At 35.1% G+C, this 18,793-nt stretch overlaps 2 protein-coding genes across 5 annotated transcripts; one reads left to right on the top strand and one right to left on the bottom strand.

Moving 5' to 3' along the window:
• Positions 1–1,513: 1,513 nt before the first annotated feature.
• Positions 1,514–5,283, top strand: LOC116031493 (UDP-N-acetylglucosamine transferase subunit ALG14 homolog). 4 transcript variants are annotated; one of them, XM_031273718.1, is made up of 6 exons: positions 1,515–2,020; positions 2,094–2,233; positions 2,699–2,845; positions 2,969–3,028; positions 3,985–4,179; positions 4,846–5,283. In XM_031273718.1, the coding sequence occupies exons 1-5, from the start codon at positions 1,840–1,842 to the stop codon at positions 4,159–4,161; spliced, it is 705 nt and encodes a 234-aa protein (XP_031129578.1). In that variant the 5' UTR covers positions 1,515–1,839; the 3' UTR covers positions 4,162–4,179; positions 4,846–5,283. The 4 variants fall into 4 exon arrangements, with proteins under 4 accessions (XP_031129580.1, XP_031129578.1, XP_031129579.1 ...); XM_031273719.1 differs by having other exon boundaries at positions 4,752–4,852; XM_031273720.1 differs by lacking the exon at positions 4,846–5,283 and having other exon boundaries at positions 1,514–2,020; positions 2,699–2,755; positions 3,985–4,421.
• Positions 5,284–6,151: 868 nt separating this feature from the next.
• Positions 6,152–10,428, bottom strand: LOC116032736 (purine permease 21-like). The gene is made up of 2 exons (XM_031275439.1): positions 10,278–10,428; positions 6,152–7,462 (listed from the first exon to the last, which is right to left on the bottom strand). Exons 1-2 carry the CDS (start codon positions 10,321–10,323, stop codon positions 6,324–6,326), a joined length of 1,185 nt encoding a protein of 394 aa, XP_031131299.1. The 5' UTR covers positions 10,324–10,428; the 3' UTR covers positions 6,152–6,323.
• Between the last annotated feature and the right edge of the window lie 8,365 nt (positions 10,429–18,793).

Raw genomic sequence — 18,793 nt, 5'->3', positions numbered from 1 at the left:
TTTTAGCTACGGACTGATTCCGTCGCTAAAGCGTTTAGCGACGGAATCAGTCCGTAGCTAAAAGTGGCGTCGCTAAAATTTTGCGACGCAATTTTTTTCCGTCGCTACAACCACACAAATCATAATGACCTTATTTATAAGAAATAAAATGCTATTTCTTTGACTGCTACTTTCAAAGATGAAAATTACAGTCAGTATTTCCATTCAAGCCATCACTTGTGGCATTCTCATGTAGTTCTCTAAATTTCTTACCTACTCTTACTAGTTATCCAAGTCTCATATGCATACACATTAAGCAAAATAAAATATACTCCAATCTACTTCTCATGAATAATTGAAATAAAACAAAAACAAGGGGACTAACAGCTACCCTACAAATGCTCAATTTTAAATAATGCTACAAGTATTCGGCAAAATAAAAATAATCTCTTACTCTCTTTTGTCAGTATGACACAGTCATAATTGACATACAAGTATACAAGTCCTAGTAATACATATCATGTTCCTCCAGAATTTGAAAAAAAGAAAAAAAGAAAAAAAAAAGGCATGTTTGAAACCACTGCCATCAACCAAAGCATCTATATCTCAATATGGCTTGCTTTGTCTTCCTCCTAAAGTACCATAATGAAAAAGAGGGTGAGGAATAGCCTAGCCTAATTAGGGGCAGAGAAAAATGTGTAGTGCTTACAACAACAGTCTTATATGTCAAAGACAACAAAAAATATGCTAGTCATGACACCAAACAAAATCGCCATCTTCATAGTGTTCATTCACTACATCAGCAAACATCTAATAGCCTAGCCTAATTAGGGATTGAAAACTTCTGGTAGTTGCTAGTCGATCTTCTTGTGGAAGTCCAAGATAATGTAAAAGTGGCCACAATATATTGTTACAGTAACCATTGTAATACTGATGAACAATCTCTTCATCTAGGAAAACAAAAATGCACCTCTGTTATGATTGATGTCATAGTGGAATACAAATTTAAGATATAGGTTTGTAGGAATTATTCTAAAAGTGATATGAAATAAAAAAAGAAAATGAATATCCAAGCAAGGATTCTAACCTTTGATCTCTCGTGGAGAGATTGGGATTCCATCCATTGAACCACATACACTATTGTTGTTAATGTTATGTCTAACAACAAAAATAGGTGAAGCCTTTGAGGGGTTAAACACGGGGATCCATGAGGAGACTTAGCTTCTTAGGCTTCAGACTGTTCAACTAGACTAGCAAAATTATATGCCCAATTAGTGTATGTTTAATATTTATTTATTCATTTCCGGTCACTATAAATACTCCCATCATCCTTCTTTTCCCACGGCTTTATTCTTCTCAGCTTTGTTTTCAGCATTCAAAGCCAAGACCCTAACTCCACCACAAAAGCTAGCTCATGAGTGGAGGTTTGGCCCCAACTTAAGTACTATTCCACAATCTCTTGTGGAGCCGATGTGGGATCATATCACATTTCACATAATTAGTATTAATATTATCATTTCACAACACTCTCAAGCTTTTTTGCAAGTTTAGGAGTCAATTGCATTTTTTTTTTTGGTTTGAAAGACCAAATTGCATTGTTCAGTCACGCACGCATCAACTCCACAGGACCACCGCTGCCCCGCCGTGAGCCTCGTCGCCGACGCTGCCGGCTGGTCTCTTTATTCGTCAATCCATCGCTGCGTGCCTCACGGTGCCTGCTCCATCGAGTTAATTAGCGAGTCATCTCTTCTTCAATCCATCGCTGTATGTATATAGTGTTCACGGGAGATTCCCCTCTTTTCCAGAATTAAACTGGATTTCATTTTCTGGGCAAGGACAAGGAAATAGTAGCTGATTGTAATGGAGAAAGGCAACTCCCGTTGCATTTACGACGCCGTGTCATCTAATGCTGCAATCCTTTTCTTTGTTGGTGCCGTGACGATCGTTATAATTCGGGTTCTTTATGTTATGTACCGTAGCAGCAACCCGCCCCGACCCAAATCACCGCGACCCCTCTCCACACTCATTGTATTGGGTTCAGGTGTGAATTGGATCCTGAAATTTCTGTGCTGTTTATTTGATTGCTCTAACTTCTGGGCTTTATTTCGATGCAGGTGGTCACACGGCAGAAATGATGAACTTGTTGTCTGTACTTCAAGAAGATAGGTTTAAGCCTAGGTTTTACATTGCTGCTGCAACTGATAATATGAGTCTCCAAAAGGCTCGAGTATTCGAGGACTCTTTAGTTCAGAAGGTATATTGCCTAATTTCCAATAGATTTGATGACATTTATCCCCATTATTTGCTTCTTGAAATGCTTTTCTGATGTTAGATATATCTGTTGGAAACTGCTGTGAGCTCTGAAGAAAGTGTGTTCCTACAATGTGTTAGATTTGTTTATGTTCATAGTCTACCAAATATTTTGTATTAGAGTGTAAATTGTTAAAATATATTTCTTCATTAATTTTAGGCTTTCTCTAATTTTGATAAATAATTATAGACTTTCTATGGATGAGAAAAAGCTATTCTGCTACTACTTTTGTGTGTACACTTTGAAATGTAAAATTTTCCCAGAGAGGTAATAAATTTTGATTAGTTAATTTCCTTTTATTAATAGAAAAGCATCCCACAGAAGTCTGTCTACGTTGCCCATTCTTATTTCCTCTTGATGTATCTTTAATCTAGTTTACGTAGACATAAGGATTATCTGTTGTTGTAGGCAGCGACTGAGGTGGTTGGAACAGCTCAGTTCATGCAGATATATCGAAGCCGAGAGGTTGGTCAATCATACGTAACCTCAGTTGCTACAACCTTAATTGCTATCGGTCATGGATTATGGTTAATGATCAAAATTAGACCTGAAGTGGTATGAAAGACATACCTATTATGTTTCCCTTGATTCCTGAAGTTAATTTGAAAGATTAATATTCTTTGCCCTTCGCTCCAAATCATATTTTTGGAATTTATGTACTTAAAAGTCATTTTGCAGATTCTCTGTAATGGCCCTGGAACTTGTATACCCATATGTGCAATTGCATTTATCTTTAAGGTATGTTTACTTTTCAAAGTAACTTTCCATCTTGCCTACTTTGATTTGATCTACAGGTGCAATTAGTTAGTTTATAGGTGAAATCACTGACATAATTTGTCCTTAGGATTGTTAAGCTCTGAATTGATATGTTGCTAAAGTTGCACTTATAATCTACCATTGAAAGTTGAAACCTTTATAATTCTGATCTCAAAAAAAAAATGATTGCACATGTAATGTTGTCATTAGTGATATAAGATTAAGAAACGATAGAAGACCTATTGATATATTAGAATACTTCTTCCTTCTTAAACCACAGAAGAATATCTGTATTTACCTTCAGCGGAAGGCACAATATTATTATGAATTCTTTTTCCTGAATTTCTATATCCAAGTCAATAACTCCCTCCTGAAATGAATAAAGAGGAGTCTAGATGTATCTGTTGTGTATTTGTATACTCAATGTTGTAGAAGGTACTAGGTGCGCTTAGTGCCTAGGTGCCTCCTAGGCGAACGGGTAATCCGAGTATATTGTCTCTACTTTTCCCACTCGAGGCTGGGAGTTGTTAGACTGCTATAATCCCCCCAAACTAGTCAAGTGCATATGTTAGATGGTTAGTTGAGTACATGGCTGGAAGAATATAGAAGAGGAGCAACCAAGTAGGCAAAAAAAACCACTCGCCCGAGATGAGTGTCAACTCGGCCGAGTTGGGCACCAACTCAACTAAGTTAGGTGCTCAACTCGGCCGGCCGACTAAAAGCGGCCTAGGGCTGAATCACCTCGGCCTAGGGGTGCCTAGCGCTTAGTCGGCGCCTAGGCCGCCGCCTAGACCGATTTTTAAAACACTGTGTATACTCCAACAAAAATGATTTGTGAGGACTGAGGAGAGTTCTGCATTTTCACAACTATTTTCTCTCTTTATAAGTAGTGATATTTAGTATTTATCTAGACTTTCTCTCATTTTTGTTTTGTATAGGTACTTGGAGTCAAGTGGTCATCTATATTTTATGTTGAGAGCATTGCAAGAGTGAAAAGGCTTTCTTTGAGTGGTTTGCTCCTTTATAAATTACACATGGCTGATCAATTATTTGTTCAATGGCCACAATTAAAAAGTCAATATCCTCGAGCACACTATGTGGGTCGTCTTATGTGATTATGCTCTATGGTGATGGTGAGTTTGCAAAACTTGGATGTTGATCTTATTTCTCTTTCTCCTAGCTCTTTTAGGAATTTTGGGTTGACATTAAAGGTTATTTGTTTCAGAAAAGGTTGTCAAAGGCATGGTTGTAACTGGACTAATACATCATTTTTTTGTGAGGTTACATTTTTTTTAAAAATTTATTTGGTAACTACATTTACATGTATTATACAAATGGATGGCTTTGAGTATGAACAGATTACATTTCCTAGCCATTTCTTGTGTGGGGATTTATTCTCATGCTATCATGAGGTGTAAGCTCCAAATATAGTGTCATTAGTTTTGTTTTTCTAGAGGACAAATATTAGCTCCCCTCCTTTCTCCCCTGTGGAATTATGTCATACTTGGTATGGTCAGAGCCTCTTGTTTTTTTATCTTTCGGTGGGCTGAAAAGGTGTGGTGAAAAGGCAAATTATGTCAATATGCCATGACTTATGGTCAACATTGCATCATGAATTATGGTTCATTATTATAATACTGGTTTATCATGTGTAGGTTTATTAAAATGTGTAGGTTTATCATGGTTCATATTTATAATATTGTAGGTTTATTATAAGTGGCTATATCTTACAGAATGTTGGTATAATACTATCTACCAATTTACCATAGTTCACTGTTGTACATACTCTCTCTTTCAAGTCCTATATGGATACAAACCATCAATGCTAGCCATTGGCCAAGCTACACAAGGAGAAGAAGGGGATTGGATTTCTGAAAGAGCAGCAATAATGGTCACACTCAAAGACAACCTCATTCAAGCTTGGAATCAAATGAAATATTAGATTGATAAAAGGTCTTGAAGGATCTTGGATATTGGAGATTGGGTGTAGTTGAAAGTCCAACTTTATAGGCAAAGTTTCTTTTCTTGCGGAGAGAAAAAAAAAAAGAAAAAGAAAGAAGAGTGACAGATGCTCACCGTCCACCTAGCGGGCACCTGTTACTCGCATCTGCTTGGGTGATTTAGCTAGCGGCCACTCCAAATCTATTTTTAATTATTATTTTATTTATTATGGCCGTTGCATAGCTACCTTGTTTATTTATTTATTGTTTTTTGTTTTTTTTTTTTGTTTTTTTAAATACATGATTTTTTAATTATTTTTTATGCACTTTAATTTTTTTTAATAAGATTGTAATTTAATTTTTAAGCAATTACTAATTTCATTTCAATTAAATGTAGATATGTTTATTTTAATTAATTACTTTTTATTACAATTATAAATTATAAAGTAAAATAAATAAAGAAATAATTAAAATATAGTAGTATAAAATTGGGGCTCAATAAAGAAGTTGAGAAAAATCTAAAACTAATATTGGTGCAATGGCGTAGAAGCTACAAATGCGTGCCAGAAGTCTCATACAACATTTCCCAGCTCAAGAAAAAGGATTGGACCAAAAGGATAATTTTTGTGCCCAGACAAATTCATGTCATTATTGTAGATCGTTTCAAGTCACATCCAGACTTTATTATTGACCCAAAGGATAATTTCTGTATCAAGACAAATTTATGAAGGCGAACCTGGGACCACCTCTTTGACCAGTTTGGTGTTATAGCTATTCTCTGGTGGTTTCGCCAACAGTTTTGAGGTATCTCCATGAGTTTTTTTTTTTTTTTAGGTCACGAGGTATCTTGTGTAATTTCTAAGTATAGGAGAAGTGGCTTTTTTAGATAAGAGATCATGGATGGGAGCCTCACTGAAGATTAAATTTTAATAGATTGAGAAATTAATTTTAAATAGATACTGCATTATAATATAGTCAATAGTACTCAAAAGAAAAAAAAATTATAGAAGATACTTATTATAAGAGGTTCGGTAAGGTCTAACTATACGAGTCACCTTTAAACTGGCCGTACTCAAATTAGTTATCCTTTGCACTAATTCAACTCAATTAAAGAGTAAAGTGCTAACCATATTGGGTTTTCATACAGAGAGGATTTTGACTTCCCTTAAAGAATATACGTCTCACGCCGACCAAATTGATTCGTTTAATTTATCTGCACGAGTTTTTGATACATATATATTTTTACTGCATTCAGTTACATGCAATTACTGCATATGGAGTCTTACACTTAACACTAATAAAACTAAAAAGAGTGCATATGCTACTACTAATCCAATTTACACTCTCTGAACCAGAGCAACTTGAGAAACTTCTTCTTCAGCCTTAGCCTTGGCCTTAGCTTTCAGATCATCGAGATAGTGCTGGTAGATATAGGACACAAAACCCCAGATGGCCAACACCATTGAAACCACCTTCACACCATTCATCTTATCATTCAAAATGAAAACAGCGAGAACAGGCGGAATAGGCAACCCCAAAATGCTAATCACATTGGAGAACAAAGACGAGACCTTAAAGATAAGCCCAATACACCCAACGCTAAACACCTGCCACCCCACCGCCGTCCAACCCAAATTCATGACGTACGCGGTTCTCCCCATCTCAAACCCCTCCATCTCCGCCCCCAACCCCCTCCACTCCCCGCTCCCGAACAGCCCCGCCACAATCGCCGCGGACGCCACCGCCGACTGGTAGATCGTCATCTCGATCACCAGGCGGAACGTCTCGGCCCTCTTGAAGACCCGCTGGAAGGCGAGCTGCATCAGGGCGAGTAGGAACGCGTAGCCCGCGGACGCGGCTAGGGTGGACGCGAAGCCTATGATGTACTTTCTCCGGGTCGGCCTGGCGGGGCTGTCGGACGCGCTGTCGGGCTGGAGGACGAGGAGAGCGGACGAGAGGGTGAGCAGGACGAGGGAGTTGACGATGTAAGGCGTGAATTTCTGGGCGTTTAGGAAGAAGGAGAAGAGGGCGTTGAAGCCGAGCTGGCTAGCGCAGATGAGCGAATATGTCGTCACGGGCAGGTATTCTATACCCACTGTGTATAACATGCAAATTGCCGCGTTGGATAAACCCATGAAAATGTAAAGTGGAGCAACAATCTTAAGAGAGGGGCTTCGACTTCTAATTGTGCCATCTTGATCTTGTGGTTTTGTGGTTTTGGTGGATGGGAGGAAGAGGAGAGGGATGAGAATTGGGAACCCAACCACTTGGACCAGCGTTGCCATCCATTTGCTATTGCCACCTTTGTCGAAATACAGCCGGCCCAGAAGCGTGCCAACGGACTGGCTAGAGAGTAGAAAAATGGAGTACATGCTCATTTCGGCCCACCATTTGTATCGGTTTCCACGCCAGAATTTTTTCGATTGCTCATTAACAACAGCATTCTTATTGTCGTTTTCTTCCTTAGCTTCCTCTCCTGAGAATTTAAACTTGTAGTGTTAGCATTACATTTTTGGAAATTAAAGGAAAATGCTAGATGGATGTACTTTCTGAACAAACTGTTTGGTTGCAATGAGCGAATTAGTTAAGAGAGAAAAAGATTGTAATTTTGTGAAAAATGAGGGGGAATAAAACAAGAATTCGAATTACATTGTTTATAATGAAAGATACAAGAATATTAGATTATTTTTATTCCTAAAATTTACTCTCTTTTAAAGTAACATGGCATAAGCCATGTCACTATTTATGAATTAATTTTTTTTTAATTACGTGGCTTGCAATCCTTGCAAGATCAGCAAGGTTGCAAGTCTTGAAAAATGAAAAAAATAGGCTAAAGTGTCATTCCGCACCATGAACTATATTGGATTACTCATGCCGCACCTTGAATTTTCATAACGTCCATTTCGATACACAAACCATTAATTTTTTTTCATCTAGCATTTTTCACAAGTTACTAGGTTACTATGATGACATGGCACAGGTAATTAGCTTATGTGGATCTTCTTTTTAAGTCAACCCAAAATTTGTAAGTAAACCCCAAAAATCAACGCCTCACGCTGCCCCTCCCCCGTGCCTTCAGCCGGACCAGTGCTCACTAGACCAAATCACCACAGCCCCTCCACAATCCAGTGCTCTCCCCTCCCTTGCGACAGCGTGCGCCGAGCCCACCAACGACCTACCTTGGAGTGACCGTACTTCGTTCTTCGCGGTTCCCAGGTGACACAAACCAGAACCGAAACCTTATATAAAGGTTCCGGTTCCAATTCAACCGGAATTTTTTTTTAGTATATATAATTATATATAATATGTTTTGTTATTATAAAAATCATATTATAAATTTTTTATTATTATTTTGGCAACTGCCTACTGGCAGTAGCTAAATATAATTTTTTTTAATACATATTTAGTTACTGCCAGTAGCTAAATGCCTAAATATAAGATTTTTTTATTATTATTTTACGGGTTTCGGTATCGATTGTTGGGCTGAAAAAGGTTTAGAAGAAGAAAAAAAAAAGAAAAAGAAAACAAAAAAAAAAAGAAAAAAAAAGTCCAAGTCAGCATAGATTACCTATAACTTGTAGGTAACCTGTAAAAAATGCTAGATGAAAAAAAATTAATGGTTTGTGTATCGAAATGGACGTTATGAAAGTTTAAGGTGTGGCATGAATAATCTAATATAGTTCATGGTGCGGGATGCCACTTTAGCAAAAAAAAATACAATGTTATGAGTGTGGAGAGAGTCTTGTTATTTTCAAAACTATTTTTAATAATTTAAATAATAATAACATTGCTAAAAGATAATAATATTTTAATGTGAAGTGAAATGTGGACCCACTGTTAAAAGTGAGTTAGAATTTAATTAAAGAGGTAGGAAAAATAGTACCCTCCTGTCCCATTTTATCTGTCATACTTATTATTTATTGGTCAAATTAACTCTTTCTTTTTTTTTTTTGTTTATTTTTTTACTTTTTTAAATTAAATTTGATTTTTTTTGTGTTTAATAATACTTTTAGTGTAGTTTCTAAATATATAAAATTTGTATACTAATACTAAACTTAATATTACGAAAAATTGAATTAAAAATAACTTCAGTCAAACCTCGCTAACCAAACTAGACTCATAAAATGGAAGGGAGCGAGTGAGTAAATGAATTGCAAATTTGATAATTTGGAAGTAGGACTCAATTTTGAAAATTAGAGAGTATTGTAGGGATAAGGATATATAGCCTTAGAGCATCCTCTTTACGCATAGATTTTGAAGAGTATTTGTCATATTACAAGGAAAGAGGAGAGAAAACAAAAGTAAAAAAAAAAAAATTGTCATGTAGAGGAAAAAACTTAAAAAACAAAAAGCTTGATTGCAATCTCCGTGGACACTAGGTATTAGTCGTCTCACTTAATGAGGGTGATTTGTGAGAAGACTCGATTTTATGATCTCTCATTTAGGAGTGTCGCTACATGCCACTTGACCACAAGTTCATTCTTTATATTTATAAACAAGTCAAGTGAAGTCAAGTCTAAAAACAGTAGGAAATTACTTTTGATTAGTGGATGACCCCAGCTAATCATTTCAACTTGCAACACATGTTGTTTGAACTGTGATGGATTTAGAAAAATTATTTATTCCATTTTATTATTAGCCCCAAGCCATAAAAAAAATTATTCAAGAGTTGAATACCAAATTACATCATAATGATATATGAATGCTTGTATAGAAAATTTGTATGCCAATACGGCGATACATACACACATATAGAGAGAGAATTAAATCACACAGAAATATATATGTTTTTAAAATTACTTTTAATATAAAATATTTCTTGGATATCTCAAATGATGCCATACAAATAAAATAACAAATAAACCGACAAGGAGATGAAAGATAGAATTTCATAGCTAAGCTATAAGGAAGCAGATCATATATATCCTTAATTTACGAGAAAATTCATAAATATTACTTGAAAATGTGTTTTAGGTGAAGCCTACCTTGTGATTTTAGAATGCAAAGAACTACGATGAAGTAAATCAACTTTGGTTTGTTAATAGTTGATTGACTCAAACCAAGGCCAATAGTCAGCTCATGAGAGTTTGACTTGAATTCTTGTAATTATCAAACTTGACAAATTCTAATTCGGTTGGGTTCATCCCCAAATCATATATATTTCTAGCTGTTTTTTTTTTAAAAAATAAATAGTAATTTCAGAAAATGATTGCCCAATCTATCTGATCTGGACTACTTAGATGAAAATTTCCCAGTTTGATGAGCAAAGAGAGAAGGCATGGAAAAATAACCTGGAGGGAGTTGCGACTTCATCTCTGGGATATCCCCCACTGCCATAGCCAAGGATCGGAGCTCCCAAGAAATATTTAATTTAGTATGTAAGAGTTGGAGTTAAGCGATGAGTTTGATATATATGGGGATAGGCCGACATATGCATACCTGCCCGGATCTATTACATACAAATTCTTAAATTGTTTTTACTTTTACCCCACTGCACACTGATTTACTTTCACCTCCTTTTTTTTTCTTCCAAGAGAAATCACAACCACTATTAAATCAGATCAGAGGTGTATACTGAATAAATCGTAAACCTCGCTCATATGTAATAACATGTACACTACATAAAAGAGATAAACTGCATTAGAAAAAACAAAATTGTGCGATGAGATCAACTAAGAGGATGTTTTATTTTTAAGTATGATAGTTATGCTGCGCCTACTCAATCACTCATTTCAGCAACTTTCACATCTTGATCTCTACTTATCAATTTTGTCACATTTTAGACACAATTTTATTTCTATCTCATTTAGTCATTTAACCGAATCTCTAGTAAAAAACAACTAAAATACCTTATAATTTCAATCCAAAATTGTATTGGCCCAAACAATCTCAGCACTTTTAGTGGAAAAAATACGATCAATAAAAAATTGATAAATCACCAAATGTAATAAAAATTAAATAAGATAGAAGTAACATTTAAAAAAAGGATAACCAATAAAAATGTGAATATATTTTTTAAAAGAAAAGTGTTGGGTGTATTTATGTTTTGTGGTTTATGTTGTCCCCAACTTGCAGTGAGGTTGAGTTTGTCTGACTCATCTCTACAGAATGGCTGCCCCATCAATAATCAATAATCACCAACTGAATGGGTAGCACAAATACAATCGTAAAGCCTTATCCTTAAAAGTGAGACCTTTGCAAGATAATTTGACATAGTAAGTGTGTGTGTATATATATATATATAGAGAGGGGGTTATTGCTTAAGTGCAATGCAAGCTTGCAAAGTACAAAAAATGTCACTGTCATGCGACAGTTTTTTGTACTTTTTTTTTAAATTTATTATTATTTTGTTATTTTATTGTATTGTGATGTAAAAATATGATCACTTTTAAAAAGAGAAGAGTGTATTGCATTGATTAAATAAAATAGTGAAGGAACTGCAAATTTAATGATGGGGAGGTATGATCCACTTTTGAATGTGTGAGAGTATATTTCAGGGATAAAGATAGTGGAAGAATACAATGGTTAACAAACTCCACAAACTTTTAAATGAAAAATAATAAGTGGACTCTAAGGGCATCTCCAATGGTAAAAATAAAGGGGAGAAAGCGGGAGAGATCATAAGGGTTTGAGTGGAGAAGGTTTGGGGAGATAAGTTTTCTTACGAGAGACAGTTCTCAACAGAGAAAAATTACCCAAGCATGTGGCCAACACTAGACTGTATAAATAAGCATTTGATACAATTAATTGTTATAAAATAAATTCATATCCTCAAAATTCATTTTATATGTTATTAATTAAAGTTAACAAATAATTTACCAAATGCTTATTTATAAGCAATTAATACTACTAGCTAGTTTAATCGGTTAACAATGAACTTTTAATTGTCAAACAAGGTCAAAATATAAGAAAAAAGTTGAGAAATTTTGATTTTTTTTTTAAAAAAAATAAAATTTTTTGTTGTAATTCTACATCCTTACAAAAATTACTATATGATTTCATAGCCAAGTTAGTCAATTCTTCGATAGTAAAAATTAATAGCACGTTTGGTTCACGGAATGAATTTTGAGGTAATAGGATTGCTAGCTATTCCATAACGAATAGAATATGCAAGGAATAGAATAGAAATTTTATTCTATTGTTTGGTTTGCGGAAGGAATAAACTTTAGGAATTATATTACCGTGTATGGTTGGTTTAAGGAATAGATCGAATGAAATATGTTTTAAAAGACATAAATATCCTTATAAAATATGTAGTAGTAGTAGTAGTAATAATAATAATAATAATAATAATAATATATAAAATAATTTTTTTAAACACAAATTGAAATTTTTGATCCCACATTGGTAACTTATGAAGATGAGCTCATTTGAGTTCCTCTATATAAGAAAAGCATTGTTTTTCTTTTGAAATTAACAACAGGATGAGGAAGCCTTAAAGAGCCAAAAACTCATTCATTTAAGGAGCCTTAATTGCTCTTAGTTACAATTTTTTTAAAAATAATATAGGAGCGTTTTGGAAAAAGGAAGATCTTTCCCCAAAACGCCATGGGATAAAATTGAAAATAACAACATTAGGCTATTTCTGAGGACTCAGGAATAGCCTAATACCTAGGGGGACCTAGGAATCTCTATTCCCCTTACAAGGGGAATAGGTCATTCCCAGGAACAATGTTCCTGGGAATAGAATGTTTTACCAAATAACGGAATTGACCTATTACTAGGAATGCTATTCCATTCCAGTCCTATTTCGCGAACCAAACGTGCTATAATAGTTTTAAATTAATTTCATGGGAAAGGTTACAATATAGATATGAATTGTGCCTCTTGTACCCTATGCAAAGTAGTAAATAGTTTTGGAAAGATATTTAATTGGTATCGAATATTGGTCCACATGTTGATCGACATGATAATTTTTTTTTTTTTAAAGTATTACATTTCATCTTGACTCGATCTATCTCACAGATAAGGATCCGTGAGACGATCCCAAACAAATTTTTGCCTTAATATAATAGTAGGCACGCAATATCCCTAAAATACTTATAATTAATTAGATGAGATTTAATTACACGTAAAAATAACTCAATTTTATTAATATTTCTTCGCAACAATAAAGAAATGTAAGGTAATACTATAGATAGAATATTTAGTGAACAAACTTAGTCTACATAGTATCAATGCATAACACATCTAAGATTTTAAGATCAAATATTGAAATTGTAATCGTGAGTCTTGAATGTACGAAAACTAAAAGTTCTACTTGATTTTAAAGGCAGATTATCTTATCTTTTAATTAGTTTGATTTAAATATAAAAAGATAAAAGATAAAGAAAGTAAAACCAGGACACATCAAATGATTACACAGTTCGGAGCCAAATCTCCTACGTCTGCAAGGCACCCACGACAGCGCAATCCACTAGATGTTTGCAAAGATTACAGGGGATGAAATGCTAAACATACACAAGGTCCAAAACCTACTACATCAACATTCATCAAACAATCTTCAAAACATCTCCAAGTGATTGGATTCGTGCAACCTCAACACGCTGAATCAACACCAGGTCATGAACAAGGAACCAAGAATATAATAAAGAACACAGATTCTGCTGGAACGGTGTCAGGAAACTCGTTAGCTTAATAGATCTCGAAATTCTCTTCTAAAGTTGTGAAATGAAGCTTCAAAACCCATCCTTTATATAGTAAGTCACGTAACCAACTTTCCCAACCATTAACTTAATATTCTCCCTTGAAAAGATAATGTCCACTCATTTAAAACCAACCCATAAGTCTTAATAAAACAAAACAGACTTTGTTAGGATCCAGGAGCATAATGAGATTGAAAACGTCAACCTAACTTACTATAAAATAAACTAACCTAAGGTTTGTCAAATAATTAAGCCAATACTAATGTGCATCAGTTGTGCACTTACAAATATTTTATCATATAGTGTAGCTTTACATAACATATACTACTTTGTAAAATCATTAAATTCACTGAATTGCTAATGGAAAACAACTATGAACCAGACCATATTATTAAATAAAATATTTGATACTAATTTAGTATAAATTAAATAATATTTTTTATTTTACTTTGAGTTTTGGTGCCTCCTATGATATATATATTTGTTGTATATATTTGTCCGTAACTTCAAATCGAAGTCGATATCAAGATTGCCGTGATAAGGTTTGCTTATTGGATATTTTGTACGTTATGTAACGACAAACCATTGTATTCTCAATAGAATTGAATTTATGCAATTGCGTATTGATTCAATTTTTTTAAAAGTATATATTCACCATTTATCGAATGAGATTATTCTACTTTAGTTTTGATTAAATCCATTTGAGATGTCCCCTCAAATTTTTGCAATTGCGTATTGATTTGAAACTTTATTGCAATTCTTTAGAGCATCCTCAATAGTTTAAAATTTTGCACAAGTTTAGAATCCAATTAGAAAAATGGAAGCGAGAAAAAAAAGAAAAAGAGAAAAGAAAAAGCAATTAATGAGGGTGGTCGCCACATGTAGTACACGCGCCCACCTGGGCGCTGCTGTTGTTCGCACCAACTGTAATTTTTTATTTTTTTTTAAAATTTTTATTTCAATTTGTGGGACCCGCTTTAGGGGAAAAAAACCACCCCTTTTGCAACAACCTGAATCTTCTCTCTCCAACACACTTTCTTCCACTCCATGATATATTATTAATTAATTTACAACGACTGGTCTTTTGTGAGATTGCCTAATAATATTATTAATATTGTATTTAGGTTGGCAAGATTTAATATCACATATTCAAAAAAATATTACGTGCTATCATGGTGTAATTAGGTTAATATGTTTTGATATCACATATTTGAAAAATATTCTGTACTATATTATTGATGCACTACTTATGTTAGTAGGTGTTACCGTGTTAATATCACGTATTTAAAAAATACTCCGTGCTATATTATTAACCTGCATATGTTAGTATAGTAGGTTTGAAAAATACTCCATATTATATTACTAACTTTCCATTCATGTTAGTAGGTTGCACTATTTGAAAGATACTCCATATTATATTATTACATAACTTTCAATTCATGTTACATCATTCGCATGGACAGCTCAATTAATTATGAAGTGAAGTTTGAGAATAATAACTCAGGATCGAGTCTCACCAGCCACAGTGTGGGAGCAACCTCTCATTTCTCAAAGTGAGTAAGAAAATGTCTAGCCACAGTTGCAACCTCTCACTTCTTAAAATGAGCAAGCAAGAAAATGTCTAGCTATTGGAGTTGGAGATTCAATCTTTTCGGCAGATACTTTCAATTCATGTTTATAGGTTGCACTAATTCCCAAATCCCAACAAGAATAATCAAATCAATAAATGTTGATAATGACCTTTCAAAACAATTATTTACGAAACAAAGAAATATGTCAATAATTTCATCGAAACACATACCACCTACCTTTTTTGTCAGTACCCATATAATTAAGTCCGTCCATCGTTAATTTTGTCAATAAAAAAGCATTACTTATACAAAGGGTATGTGACATACCGTATGTCCTGTGAGAACAATTTTTTTTTCTTTTTTATTTTACGAATATGTAGTGTGTATTATGTAAAATTACAAAGTGAATATATGATGCCAAAGACCTTGTGATTTAGTAGCACCCGGTGTCCCGATTTACACTCCCACATGGATGATGGGATAGGGTTCGAGCCTGACCCTTTGTGCTTCACTAAATTAGGTTGAGAAAGTAGCTATGAACATATACTACATTGTAACAGAGTATGTACAAGTATATTTAAGATTTGTGACTCTAAAAGTGCATTATGTAAATTATAAAAGGAGTCTAAGGGAGTCTGTTTATTTCAAACATCATGGCACTTGTTGGTCTGGCTTAGTGGTTAGCACTTTCCAGGTAAATTATGCTGTGGACCCAGGTCCACCTTGCAAGGTGGAACTGGATCCAAAACTACGTCGTTTTTGTCTTTTTTTTTTTTAGTAAACATATTGTTGAATATAGAGTTGTCTAAAAATGTGTGAATGTAGATGTTTCAAAGTGTGAATGTAGAGTATAGAAACCGTAAATGTACATTTATGATTGTGTGAATGTAGAGTTGCTCAAAAATGTGTGAATGTGGAGGTTTCAAATTGTAAATATAGAGTATAGAAATCGTGAATGTAGAGTTATGCATGTGTGAATCTGTAATAGAGTTAAGAAGTTCTAACAACTTGTAGCCCTGTAATGTGTGAATGTGAAGTTCTCAAGTTGTGAATATAGAGTATAGGACCTGTGAATAACTGAATATAGAGTTTTGAATGTGTAAATGCATAACAGTGGTAATATAGTTACTAAACATATAATCTTGTAATGTGTGAATGTGGAGTTTACAAAGTGTGAATGTAGAGTATCATATAATCCTGTAATGTGTGAATGTGGAGTTTACAAAGTGTGAATGTAGAGTATAGTTTATGTGAATGTGGAGTTTACAAAGTGTGAATGTAGAGTATAGTGTATGTGAATGTAGATTCAGGTCCACCTTGAAAGGTGGACCTGGGTCCATGGCATAACAATTGCACTTTCCAGCCAGTTTTCAAGTGGATCAATTAATCCGTTGGATGGATACTTGGATTTGAAGGTTGGCCCACTTGGACATGAGTTTATTTTCTTCCTTTATTTGATTAGATTGTAGCCTAATTACATTATGAGTTTATTTCCTTCCTTTATTTGATTAGATTGTAGCCTAATTACATTATTTCAAGGGGTCTTGGACTTATGAATATAATACTATTCTTTTTTTTATCTATATTTTCTCATATTCACCCCGTTTTATAGTTAGTTCGGTTTATCAAAAATCATCTTTGGTTCCTTCTGTAAAGACTGATATGAAAAATATGTGTTCTTAAAACCTACCCTATTTCAAACCATGTTTTCTCAACCCAGTTACGCAATATATCAATATGGTCGGATATCTAGAAGCCAAAGATCTCTAAAATGGCAAGAGCAGCTTAGTCGACAAGGAAGAGAGTTTTCCACTCCTAGGAGTCGGTATCACAACTAAATGAGATGAGGGGATTAACTGACACCCTCCACATCTTAGGGGGTTTCCCAACAATAAGAGCTAACCTTGCCCCTTGAGGGCCAGGCTAGCGTCCAACCATTGGCCTAAGAGTTGGCTAACATGGTAGGTGTAGGGATGGCATAGCAACGATGGGGGACACTACTTGGTCAAGTGAAGCAGGCGACAATAGGCCCCAGTGATGAGGTTGGTACACCGTGGCTTGAGAGAAGGCCGACAAGAGAAAGAATAAGACCATAGTGCAGAAAGTCATATAAGTAGCAAAGGAGGCTATAGATGATATCACCAATTGAGCCCGGTTCATATATCAAAGACTTACATGTTGGTAACCAATGAAGGGAAACACGAACAACAGTTTGGACAAGTCGGGCAGTAAGGTAGACGAGAGACTAGAGGAATTGAATTGGTGGTGGAATGAGGAGGGTGAACTGGTCGTGATCTCAAAAGTCACGGTCATGCTTCCTGGCCTTCACACCTAGAATCATAGAGAGCCCCTCTCGACACCAAGTTTGAGGGGACTCACAGGAACTTAACACATCATGACCTATATCAAGTCACAATGATGTTGATGGGGTCACAGGTACAATAATGTGTAAGACGTTCTTCTCAACTCTCGTTGGATTAACCCAACTCCAATTCATGAGATTATTGATCTACCACTACTTAGTTATTCAATAGTTAGAATATCACATATTTCAAAATATTCCGTGCTATATTATTGATGTACTACTTATTTTAGTAGGTGTAAACATCACGTTTTAAAAATACGTACTCCTTGCTATATTATTAACCTGCTTATGTTAGTAGGTTTGAAAATTACTCCATCTTATATGACCAACTTTCCATTCATGTTAGTAGATTGCACTGAAGTACTAATTGTTGAGAAACATTCAAACAGAAAGCTAACTTTTCCTTAATCATAGGGTGAGTTGGTATGTTGATACAATCAACGCCACATTCCCTAATTTTGTGGGAATTGAGTGGTCTACATGAAAGGATAGGTTGAAGCTCAAACTATATAAACCCATCTCACTTTTAGTAGAAGACACACCGAAATCAAAGCTTTCTCCCCCCTCCTTTAATTCTTATATCTTATTGTCTGAGCAAAGTGAGGTTCACCTGGGTTACAGTTGGTGTAAACTTAGCCCAGTTAGTCTGTGTAACCTGTCGAAAGCGTGCCAAGATTCTTAACTACACCGTTACCGGGCAAATAACGCTTTTAGGGCAGTGTTATTGTAACACGGCACAGACTCCATTTTCTGCTTTAGTTGTTCACTTTTCCTAAAAGAGTGTCAGGGTTGGTTGACGTTGTCCCTATTTCCCAACAGTTAAAAGCGTTAGTCGGCAATAGTTAACCTTTCGGTACGATGGGTCCTTCTGTCATACCCGATTTATCCAAAATAACTGCCCTCGATGAAAATAATTATAGGCGATGGGCGCAAAGAATGCTGATACTCTTTGAACAACTGAAGTTGGTCTATGTGCTGTTCTGTGATCCACCCGAACCTGCTCCGCTAGGGTTCCCCTTTCAAGGACCAAGAGCATTTAGTCCTGAACCGGATTATACTCCTGGTCAAGAACCAGGTATAACTCTAAGGCAATTTACAGGTGACAACAAAGCAGCTAGAGGATACCTCCTGTCACAAATGACTGACAAATTGTTTGACACCTATGTCAAACAAGACTCGGCCAAAGTTATTTGGAAAGACACCTATGTCAAACAAGACTCGGCCAA

This window comes from Ipomoea triloba, chromosome 10 (assembly GCF_003576645.1).
Source record: "Ipomoea triloba cultivar NCNSP0323 chromosome 10, ASM357664v1".
NCBI lineage: Eukaryota > Viridiplantae > Streptophyta > Magnoliopsida > Solanales > Convolvulaceae > Ipomoea > Ipomoea triloba.
The sequence above is the reverse complement of the archived record's forward strand: the minus strand, read 5'-3'. Positions and strand labels throughout refer to the sequence as shown.

What these genes read in the sequence shown, in the direction of transcription:
- LOC116031493 (XM_031273718.1), top strand. Translation starts at nt 1,840, where the DNA reads ATGGAGAAAGGCAACTCCCGTTGCATTTACGACGCCGTGTCATCTAAT. An exon ending in ACTCATTGTATTGGGTTCAG is followed by an intron (nt 2,021 to 2,093) that starts GTGTGAATTGGA and finishes ATTTCGATGCAG; the next exon opens with GTGGTCACACGGCAGAAATG. An exon ending in CAATTGCATTTATCTTTAAG is followed by an intron (nt 3,029 to 3,984) that starts GTATGTTTACTT and finishes TGTTTTGTATAG; the next exon opens with GTACTTGGAGTCAAGTGGTC.
- LOC116032736 (XM_031275439.1), bottom strand. Translation starts at nt 10,323, where the DNA reads ATGGCAGTGGGGGATATCCCAGAGATGAAGTCGCAACTCCCTCCAG. An exon ending in GAAGTCGCAACTCCCTCCAG is followed by an intron (nt 7,463 to 10,277) that starts GTTATTTTTCCA and finishes TTAAATTCTCAG; the next exon opens with GAGAGGAAGCTAAGGAAGAA.